This window comes from Lethenteron reissneri, chromosome 15 (assembly GCF_015708825.2).
Source record: "Lethenteron reissneri isolate LAM-NWPU_2019-01 chromosome 15, ASM1570882v1, whole genome shotgun sequence".
Lineage (NCBI taxonomy): Eukaryota > Metazoa > Chordata > Hyperoartia > Petromyzontiformes > Petromyzontidae > Lethenteron > Lethenteron reissneri.
In genome coordinates, this window is record NC_083793.1 from 13,503,438 (window position 1) to 13,515,572 (window position 12,135).

General features: G+C 45.4%; 1 protein-coding gene across 1 annotated transcript in view; it reads left to right on the forward strand.

The window, feature by feature from the left end:
* Window positions 1-1,965: 1,965 nt before the first annotated feature.
* LOC133342510 (protein furry homolog-like) overlaps window positions 1,966-12,135 on the forward strand; it is a 96,127-nt gene continuing 85,957 nt past the window's right edge. Inside the window, exons 1-2 of the mRNA XM_061551663.1 lie at window positions 1,966-2,220; window positions 2,980-2,988. Coding sequence (XP_061407647.1) covers window positions 1,966-2,220; window positions 2,980-2,988 — 264 coding nt within the window. The remainder of the gene's footprint in view (window positions 2,221-2,979; window positions 2,989-12,135) is intronic.

Sequence of the window (12,135 nt, forward strand, 5' to 3'; positions counted from 1 at the left end):
ATTTTTCGTTTCTCCTGTCGTCATCGTAGGCTTTTGAAGTGCTGAGATCGTTGCAGCAGAATGCTTCCTCCACCTGGAACGATCTTGGGCAATAGTCTCCCAAGAGTTGCACTTGTTCATGTTGGCCTTGGAGACCTCCTTAAAGCATTTTTTCTCCCCCCTTGAGCATTCTCCTTGACTGAGCTGAGAGAATAAAACTTGCTTTGCGAGTCTCAAGTCAGACATCCGGATGACGTGACCGGCGCAGCAAGATTGATGTCGGAAGATTATCATCTCGATGTGGTGTTTGCTTGCGAGCGAAAGGATACTAATGACTGAATTCGAAAAATCATCTGCAGCACATAAAACAATGCACTGAAGTCTGCTCCATTGTTAAGTGCACTCACTTAACGTGAACATAAACTTTCAATTCAGCAAACTTCCATGTCTAAATTTAATCATGTAATGCAATACATTAAAAAACGGGAAAATGTCAAAACTGGGTGGTTTTTAACTTTTGCCGACAAAACTGGATCCCAAATGTCAAAACTGGGTGCACCCTGGGTGGCCAAAAACTTGAGTTTTGGACACTCAGGGTGCACCCAGTTTTGACATTTGTCACATACACTTGATAATTGTATACTAGCACAGTGTGCCAGCACCCCATTCATCCAAACACTTGGTATTTGTATACTGGCACACTGTGCCAGCACCCCATTCATCTAAACACTTGGTATTAGTATGCTGGCACAGTGTGCCAGCACCATATAACTACACACACTTGATATTTGTACGCTGGCACAGTGTGCCAGCACCCCAACGACCAACATTTCAAGCTACGGCTCGCACTCGGAAGTGAGCTCGGGGCGGGCTTGCGACCAGGCGGGCGCACTGCCACCTTGCGTGATGACCTAGACTAGTGACTCGCGTCAATACCAAACTTTTGGATTGTTGGTTGATGCTACGCGCTAATGTACATGCAAGCTGGCACACTGCACCAGTATACAAATGGCAAGTTCGTGTATGTTCGCGAGCTGAAAGTGTTACTGTAGTTGCAAGCTGGCACACTGTGCCAGTATACAAATGGCAAGTAAGTGTTACTGTAGTAGCGAGCTGGCACACTGTGCCAGTATGCAAACGGCAAGTAAGCGAGCTGGCACACTGTGCCAGTATACAAACGGCAAGTAAGCGAGCTGGCACACTGTGCCAGTATACAAACGGCAAGTAAGCGAGCTGGCACACTGTGCCAGTATACAAACGGCAAGTAAGCGAGCTGGCACACTGTGCCAGTATACAAACGGCAAGTAAGCGAGCTGGCACACTGTGCCAGTATACAAACGGCAAGTAAGCGAGCTGGCACACTGTGCCAGTATACAAACGGCAAGTAAGCGAGCTGGCACACTGTGCCAGTATACAAACGGCAAGTAAGCGAGCTGGCACACTGTGCCAGTATACAAACGGCAAGTAAGCGAGCTGGCACACTGTGCCAGTATGCAAACGGCAAGTAAGCGAGCTGGCACACTGTGCCAGTATACAAACGGCAAGTAAGCGAGCTGGCACACTGTGCCAGTATACAAACGGCAAGTAAGCGAGCTGGCACACTGTGCCAGTATGCAAACGGCAAGTAAGCGAGCTGGCACACTGTGCCAGTATGCAAACGGAAAGTTTGTGGTGCAAGGTGTGGAACATGAGCCACGAGAAACATCATTTGGAACGCTCTAAATCTGTGGCGACATATGGATGAATAACGCAAGGACCTAAACGTGTACAAAATGATACATTAAATGGTACACCTTCTTCACCCAGTTTTGACATTTGTCCACATTGAACATCACCCAGTTTTGTCATATCAAAAAGCACCACCCTGTTTTGCCTGTCGTTTTCCAAGACCACCCAGTTTTGACATTTGGGATCCAGTTTTGTCGGCAAAAGTTAAAAACCACCCAGTTTTGACATTTTCCCATTAAAAAACGATTGTGACGCGACATGAGGTTTGCACGAGCAGGGTGGGAGGGAATTGAGGGAGGCAACGCCACCCGAGGCCTTTCCGGCACGGCGAGAGCTGGTCTGGAGCAGCCTCCGCCACGGGCAGACCCTCGTGCGCCATCGTCGATTGGCTATCTGCCATGCCGCCTGGCCGGGCCGCAGGCCGACTTCCACGTCCGAGTCCCAGAGCGAAGCATGGGCCTGGGGTTGGAGGAGCAGCCCCGAGCCGTTCTCACCCCCTCCGAGTGCACCGGCGTACGCCACAAACTCACGGGCCCACACCGCAGCTAGGAAACCAAATCTCACCTCGCAACCTCACACTGGAGATAATAGTTCACCCCGCTTCGTTGAGTAGAAAGTACCCATGCCACCGTCGCTTTAGGTGGGTGTATCCGTGCGTGTATGTACATATATGTAACCTTACCCACGGGTGGGTATCGATATATGTGTATCTCTCCACAGGGGTGATGTGAACATAACCTAAGGTTGGTTCTTCGCGTCCACGGTGAATATACACTTTTCCCACCTTTTGGCGAGCTCTGGCGGTACGGGGTGCGGTTATATTAGGCCGTGCCTAGTATAGCCTGATAAGAGGGGGGAACCGTTTTGTGCACGATACCAATTACTCGGCGGTGGCCCTACTGCGTGCACAGTGCACAATGCCTAAAGTTGGGTCCTCATCCCACACACACCCCCATACCCCTTCCACCCGAGGTTAAGCGGCCTTCTCACGGCTCTGGGAAACCGCTCCTCGGGGTGAAGACCCTGTGCATGCCTCGCTGGCGGCAAGGCAGGATTTCTAAACTGAGGGCCTCCCGTTAAAACTGAGCCCTCATAGAGTTAGACATCTGCCTAACAATAACAGACAATTGCACACCCACAATGCACTACCAACAATATGAAGACCACGACGACAGACTGTGTAACATTTAATCTCTCATGTCGGGTTTGGCTGGGCATAGACGAACTTTCTGGGGTGACTCGACCCGATGTGCGCGGCGCGGTGGCACTTAGACGCAGAAGGTACGAGTTCCCGCGAACCTCTATGCCTTCCCATTCGTCTACAAACGACCACTCTCTCCAGCACTTCCTCCTCTCGAGTCTAGACTGTGCCGCTTATGCTCTGTGCCTCCCCTTTCTGGTTCACAACCACTCTGGGCCTGAGCTCCCTGATTTACTACCGATAGGGGAGCAGTTGTACGGGATTCACCTGGGCGAATCCATCAATATTCTTGGGTCATTCGGTAAAGTCACTTAGATAGTTTAACGAAAATAACAAAAAAACTACAATGTTTTGATCGCAACACAAGCATTCGTCATCAGGAAGAAAAAACAGTGGGACAGCTGCTGAGGTAGACTGTTTTAAAGGTTTAAAATGGGTGTAGACCAAGGGTCTACGAACGCTTGTGTTTGAATGGAAACGTAGTTTTTTGTTATTTTTTGTTTCTTTCTTTGAACTATCTATGCGACTTTACCGAAAGACCCAAGAATATGAATTTCTGCAGTCACGAAAGCTTTAAGTTAAGATATAACCGCCTCTATGGAGAGGGTTTCCACACAACTATTAGATCTTTTAACAAACTTCGAGACAAGAAGGGTCATATGATCGATTTGCTCACATTTCTGAAGAAATGCTGCGACACTCAGGTAATACCGATCGCTTTAACACTGACATCTGCTGCTGTTACTTCTCCCAATGCTAAACGGATCTTGTTCAGGGCTGGCTTAGTCCTGATTTCAGATATAATAAGAGTGCTCCGATTGAACTAGACTAGACAATTTAAACAAGACTCTGCTGAAATCACACTTCACATTGACGAAAACATGTCTACATCTGATTGGGAGCATGTAGATAAAATTACAACCTCTTCAGCCTGCCTCAATGAGATAAATGCAAAGATAACCTGATTTCCAAGTTCAACCTCCTTTCCAAGAAGAAGCCAGATACACACGTCAAAAAGTTAGACGTTGACAAGATTGTTATCAATCATAGTAACAGTCCATTTTCCGACAGCCTAAAATAGGTTCTAGCCAAAGGGTTGAATTTCGCAGTCACCCCTAAACACATCCCTGTTAATGAAATAATTGCCCAGGTCGACGTAGCTCTTAAGGGTCTGGGACCCATAACTGCAGATGTGGCAAGATTAGAAATCGCTGCAATCCTCAAAAACGCTAAGACACCTATTAGCAACATCAGTAAGGATGAGTGCTTTGAGCTTTCTCAATAAAAAAAGAGAGATGACATCATCATCCTCTCAGCCGACAAGGGCAATGCCACAGTCACCATGGACAAAACCACATACAACACAATTCAGGACCTACTTAATGATGGTAGCTATACCAAAATTTAAAAATATCCCACCAACTGCCTCGTTACGAAAACCAACAATATCATCACTGATTCGACATCTTTAATCGAACCAACCAAGCGGTTTTCCTTGAAACCCTCTGCTGCTAGACCACCCAGATTGTATGAATTACCAAAAATTCATAAAGAATGGACACCCCTTCATCCTATCGTCTCTACCATTAACTCACCCACCTACAAACTGGCCCGATTTATGTCTGAGACCTTACAAAACATTCACTGGTAAGACCACCTCATCTGTACTTAACTCAGCTCACTTGGTATCGTTAATAAAGGACATATCACTATCTCCGGGTGATTTGCTCGTTAGTTTCGTGCCTGACACCATTTCAAACATTGAAGATTTGGTACAACAAGGACTGAATGCTGATGTACCGGCCCTGGTGAGATACTGCCTAACCAACACTTACTTCACCTGAAATGGAACATTCTACAAACAAGTTGAAGGTACCCCAATGGGTTTTCCCTTATTTCCAGTTGTAACCAATGTTTTGATGGAAAAAGTTGAGACATGCCATCCAGGCATCCACTCTACGTCCGTCCTTGTGGAAGAGGTACGTAGATGACACGTTCGTCATCTGGCCACATGGCCGACCAGCTCTGAACCAAGTCTTCAACCACATCAATTCCATACACACAGCTAGGCTTCGGCAAGGTAATGTAAAAGTTAAAAGGTAAAAACTACGAGCCTACCTTTACCCTACCCTTGACCTTACCACAATACAATCACTCTACCCTACCTTTTACCCTTTAGCAGGTAAGGTACAAGGTAAAAGGTAAAAAGCAACGAGCTTACCTTTACCCTACCTTTTACCCTTACCCCATACAAATTACCCGATTACAGGGTAATTACTAGGGAACTACGACACATGAACAAAGTTTATAACGGTAAATGCTAGGTAGAGCGCTTTAATCATATAGAATACTCTCGATGATTCCAATTCTACACGTTTTCTATTAACTCACTGTCTGTCGTTGTTGTTGTTGTATCCTCAAATCTTGAAACTCAATTTTTACCCACTTCCTAACGTGGTATCGACTGCAAACTCGGTATACTTAGGTCATACTGATGACAATACTATATTCTATCATAAAAAAATCTATATATTTTTAAACATTATTTTGTATATGTTATGTTTCGGCTTGGGTCTAATTGTCCATGGTCAACTGACGTTGGCTGTAAATCACCACGGTCCCTGACATTATGGCAAGCCTCGGGGCCACTTCCTGGAGTCGTAGAGTTCTGCCATTACTAGTACATTTAATAAAAGCGTGTTTTTAATAAAGTTTGTTTTAATATTACTTATTAAATGGAGGCCACGGACTGCACGACGGAGCTTTTAGTGGTAAACAATGCACCATATTTACCGGGTAATACTTCGCCCTACCTTTACCCTACCGGGTAATTCTTCCAAGCTACCTTTACCCTACCCTTTACCTTACCCCTTGGCATGTCGACACCTTTTACCCGGTAAAAAGGGTAAATCACCTTACCTTGCGGAGGCCTACACACAGCCATCAAATTCACCATGGAGGTGGAAAAGGATGGCAAGCTACCATTGTTGGATGTTTTAATCAAAAGAAGACCATATTGGCTCAATGGGACACTTTGTCTACAGGAAAGCCACCCATACAGATGCATTTCTAAAACCAGACTTCCACCACCATCCTGCCCAGAAGAATTCCCTCATCACCTAGCCAGTGAACTGAAACACGTACACCAAGCTCTCAAGATGGATGGATATTCAGACTACACAATCCGTAAAGCTTTCACACCAACCGTTGGGAAAGAACCATCTGAGGTCCCAATCATTGCCATACATAGCAGGTCACCAAAAAGATCTCCAAAATCATAAGCAAACACAAGATCCAGGTTCGATTTTACACAGTACATGAAATTCGTGATCTGATCCCGTCTGTGAAGGATGTGATCCCTGACATGCAATACCCCGACGTCTACAAACAAAGCTGTGTTTGTGGCAGTAGTTACATTGGGGAAACTAAGCGATATGTCTCGGACCGTGTTTGTGAACATAAGGCAGATCTGAAACATGGTAGGACCAATACCTCGGACGTGTCTGATCATTGTTTTAATGCGGTGGGCTCACAGGAAATTGATTTATCTAAGATGAAGGTACTTTGCAAACCCACTCGCTATCAACAAAGATTCTTTCATGAAACCATCCACAAATACAGACACAGACACAACTTCAATCGAGAAGTTGGGTATAAACTGAGCAATCATTGGAAGGACGTTATCATCCAGTTGAAATCATAACTGGCTGTGATGTTTGCATCCTACCACTTTCCGATGTTAGTTATTTTCGGCTCTGATTTTACATTAACAGGTAAAATTTTCCACACTAAAACAGCCACTTCGCTTGCTGAGCTCGACGTTGCTTCTCTGCGATCTTCCATTAACATGCTAATCTCTCACATTAACATCACTAGCCCAATCTTTTTTTTTTCACTAGCCCAGCCCACTTCGTTTATGACCCTTGGGCTACACCCAATTTAAACCTTTTAAACAGTCTATCTCAGCAGCTGTCCCACTCTTTTTTCTTCCTGATGACGAACGCTTGTGTTGCGATCGAAACATCGTAGTTTTTTGTTATTTTCTTTTAACTATCTACGTGACTTTACCGAAAGACCCAAGAATATGAATTCCTGCAGTCACGAAAGCTTTAAGTCAAGATCGAATCAATCAACTTTTGAATTTACTTCTACTGGAGACCACCACGTATTCCAAGAACATTAAACTTTGTACATTAGGAAAACAGTCAGACCAACAAACTTGGAGTGGCTTGGCCTAAAAACTCTTGTACGAGTTGTTGTGGGTGGCAGTCCGAGCATTAACTGAGAGAAAGAGTGACCCATAAACAACACGTCTACCACATTTTGCTTGTCTCTCCGTCGCCAACACAGGGACCCTTAGTCCGAAGTTACCTTTGTTCCCTGTGGCTGCGATAGCAACTATGGGTGTGCGCTTATGTTGATATGCTACCGCTTCACCCCCCTAGGGCGCCTGCCCCACCCACATCGCCAAATAACGTGCAGGGCTCAGCATATGGCTCCACACTAAAAGGTATAATCTTTACATCGCTGTCATATTTGTCATTCTAACCACGGTAATATGAAATATATAGCACTTTTGTAGGCACGGTGGCAAAGTGGTTATCGCAGTGCGGTGTGAACGCACCATGAGTGACGTGTGATATATCCAAACACGTACTGGGCCACCCCCCATCTGCACACCACTCCCCAAATGGTTGAATGAAAAATCAAATGTTAATGTCACACGTTCCCAAATTGCGGGTGTGGTTTTTTTGTTATTACATTGTTTTATGATTGATGGGCAACAATTTGACAATCATAGCAACTGCACAACACTGAAATATAAAATATATTAAGCCACAAGCAATGGATCACGGTATTGTGTAGGAGCGCGATTCCACAATGAGCGTCACCCAGTTGCACTGGAACACATTGTGAACATCATAGGATCAAATAATGGACATCTTTTGCAACTCTCGCAGCTAGAGAACATTCTACATGAACCAGTGGTGTGTACAACTTGTACGTGTTTTTGATTGCAGTGCGATGTTTGTGCACGCTGTACTGGATGTCTTGACGCAGTTCTTTGTAAATGTATTTATTGAGATTATTTTGGTGCTATAAATGTAAAAATTATGGGCCGTTTTGTTGAGCAATCATTTTTGGCCAGGTCGCTTCTGATAAATAAGTTAATAACTCAGTGGGCTTTGCCGATAGGATGGGTATTGTTGAGTTTTATTTGTATGTGTTCAGTAATTTGTTTGTCTTTCTTGTACTTTGCACGAATATCGTGTTTTTGTATTGATTGTCGCGAGTCACAATTACGTCAGTGCGAACGATCAGTGCGAATTGAAAGTCGGTGGGATAGAACTTTATAGGCAGACCTCGTTTAGCGCGACCCCATAGAACGTCGATTCGTTATCGCGCTCTTTGTCCTTGAGAACATGTTTACAAAAACAAAATCTAATTTTCAACAAAGTACTTATAAGTAGCCAATGAGAGCGACGTAAGCCGAGCGAACCAAATCCCACGCCCGCGATTCAATTATCACGATTCGTGGTCACGATTACGATTTTTTTAAAATTGATCTTACACCCCCCCCCCCCCCCCCCCGTTTAGCAAGGCGAGAAGTCGCGAGTCCAGGAGAGAGTCTCAGACTCCACCTAAAAGAAACCTCCCCACAGAGTTTAGACTGAGGGTGGCATCACTGACGTCTGAGAATGTCCTGGATTGTGAGCACAGCAGGTCCCCCATCGCTACCGTGTAGGACTACAATAGAAAAGTACATGATACTTACCGATGTTATAAGACGTAAAACATGTTTTTACCATCTGTATTATTAGCGCTATTGTTGATACCCCAATAAAGTCCTCATACATTTTTGTACGAAATAAATACGCTGTCTGGAACGCATCCTCGTATATGCAATGGTAGAATGACCCCTATTAGCTCAGCTTCGTTTAGCGCTCACTTTTCCAGGAACGCATTTTGAACGTTAAGTGAGGTCTGCCTATACTTATCAAAAATGCGACTGTTAATATTTCCCCCCATTCTTCATGAATTACTAGTTCTTAATTATAATTATAATGCAAAACATCACCCGTGAGCCTCCATAAACTTTGAATTAAGTGTTTCATTCACAAAAGGCTACCAATACATTTAACTATCTGCTAATCGCCACTATCATTTGTATTCGATTCTTGTATAAACTATCACGTATTGGTATTAACGACTTCTTATGTTAGTTATAATTTGTATTTGCATTTTATCTGAAGTGCCATTATATTGTTCTAAATCGATATATGACAGTGAGCAACCAAGAAAATCGAACAAAAACTGAAAGGTGTGCCAAAAAGCATCGACAGATGCATCCTTGAAATTCCTTTGATATTGACGGAAGGAGTGCACAGATTACAAAACACACGCAGGTCAAATACAACATTCAAACTGTTCAGTAAAATCAGTGGACTCGTGCAGAAGGGATGATGGCTGACGGTCATGCAAAGCAACGGAGTTGCCATGAGAATGTGGAATTGACACTTGGCTCCGATGTAAACATGAGACGAGCACCGCACCACAAAACTAAGACAAATATCCCCCGTGTAGCCTTAACAGCCTGTCGGGGCAAGTGCTGTTAGCGATCACCTATAAAGACCGACACGGCACACGAGGGGGTGGGTGGCCAACACCTCGCCCGGCCGCCTTTGTCTCCCTAGTGGCGATGTTTACACACCGCACCAGGTACTCATTTGAAGCTGAGTCGACCTAGGGGAGGCCCAGGACCCGTTCAGATAATCGTCGCCGGTATTGGCCATGAGCAGGAAACAAACTTGGACAGCCGGGTTCGTAGCACAGCCAAGCGCTTAACGCTACACTACCGTGCCCCACACACACACACGCCCCGCATACCTTCAAGTCTATAAATTGGATCGCTGACTAAAATAGAGCAGATGGCGACGAGTTCCCGTTTCTTGACATCTGCGGAGGTGGCGAAGCGACGACCAAAGAGGTAATGAGCACCTGGAGGACACGTCTAAAATGTGAAATGTGTCTCGGAAGAGAACTGCCGTTAATGTTCAGCCCCAGGTTTGTCGCTGCCACGTACAATACTGTACAATTTGTATTAATATACCGTCCAAATGCAACTTGGATCTCAAATGCTGTAAACAGTGGGCATGTTTATGTTATTGCATAGAGAGAAGCCACATATATCCGAAATACGATGAGGGTCATCGCTGCCGGCTCACGTGAAAGTTACTCAACTTCCCTGTGGCTTCTGTGGGCCTGATTGGCACTTCAATCGCTTCCTCCTCCATCCTCATTTAAGGCACTAACTCCCCTAACTGGCACCGAGCTGAGCGGGGACTTCACCGGGTTCTCGAGTAGGCACCCCCCTTCAGCGGCGTTTCGTCGATTATCCCACTACACCTCAGGGAGGGGGTGGGGGGGCTGGACAGCAGAACCAGTGTCCTGGAACTACCCCCTCGATCCGCCACTCGACTCAGCCTTGCCTCTCTCCTGCCTGTGTGGCTCTGCCATTGCTCGTTCCTCTCCAGCCAGATCCAACGGGATGCCGCGTCTGAGGGGGGGGAAATGAAGGTCTTCGGGCAAATTGAACAGGGGGAAGAAGCTGACAGCACGGGCGGCTGGGGGAAGGGCGTTTCAGACGATTTGGGTAGCAGAGGAAAATTAGGCGACCTCCCACCGAGCGAAGCTTGGCTGGAGGCTTTGACAGAATGCCTTGATTGCTGGAGCAGAGTGTGCTTAGAGGGGAGGAGAGTGAGCTGAGAGGGGAGTGGTGAGAGGTGAACAGAAGGAAGGAATCAGTCCATGAAAGATCTTGGAGACAGTGCGTGGGATCTTTAAAAGGATACAGGATTGGATTGAGAGACAGTAGAGAGATTGACCTATTGGGGGTGGTGATACGTTCACGTTTAGAGATGCAGGTGAGAAGTCTGGCAGTGACATTTGTGATTATCTGGAGTTTATAGATGTGGAAACTGGGGAGGTGATAAAGGATCAATTTGACTGCGTTGAGTTGGGATGCGATGAAGTCACGGATGAGTAACTCAGCTGTCACTGGAAAAAGGAAATGGAAAATAGGGAGTTCAGGAGATCGAGCGAGATGTGAGGTCTGGCAGAGTTGAGATAAGTGGGAAGAGGACGAGAGGTTAGGATTAATGACAACAGCAAACGTTATGGTTTTTGAGTGTCCGCATGCAACGATATGGTGATGTAACACCCTCACTGCACCATGGTATCAATACAAGTTTATTGGTGTTTGGATTTTAGATGAGACATCGCCATGCCTGAGACCTCTCATTTGAAAAAGACAAAACGCGTGACTATTCTGTTGTAATGTTGTACTGTACAAGAAGTTAATGTGGATGCTTACGTGCAGAGAAGCAAAAGTTATGATTCTATTGAAAGCGGGAATGGTTATGTACCTCAGTGTAAATCGCCTGAAGCAGGAGTCGGCAACCTGCGGCTCCTGAGCCGCATGCGGCTCTTTAAGGACGTCTTCGTGACCGTTATTTATTAAGGACCCATCGTCTCGTATTCACCAACACTGCATTGAAATATTGAGGTTTTTTTTATTACCGAATTCAATAAAAAATGGCACATCTTGTTAATCTGGTTGCTGACCCCTGGCCTAAAGCAATGCAAATTTTTACACGTACGACAGAAGGGATGTATTTAGTGAGGGTGTTAGTCATTTTCGTCGGCCTGTTCTGTGGTGGTGACTACGATTGTCCGTCCGATCCATAGCGTCGCAACATCCAAGGCATTTTTCGTGATCGCGTGGCTGTCGAACACGAAGAACAAGGAAGGGGTCGTCGGGGTGCTGTCTACAGGTAGAGAAGTCAACTTGGACTCTTGACGCACACGTAACACGCACCCAGGTGCTCACAGCGACACACACACGTCTGTGTTTCGCGGGACGATATTGAAAGTAGTGTTTTTGCTGTATTTCGTTTTGGTGTTAAGTAAATAGTGCACAATACTGAAATACTGTCATTTTCGTCAGTGTCCAATCTGTCACCAATAAAATAAAGAATTACTCTGCATCGCCACAGATTCTCGCAGTTAATTTAACGTCCCCGTACGTGTCATCGAATGACCGCCAAGCATATGACAGCACTCAGGAAACTAGAATTCTCAAGTCTGAAAGATACACTTATACGTGTACCGATGCAGCCCAAAAATGTATTATCGACAGTGAGATAAAAATAATATTCAAAACATAC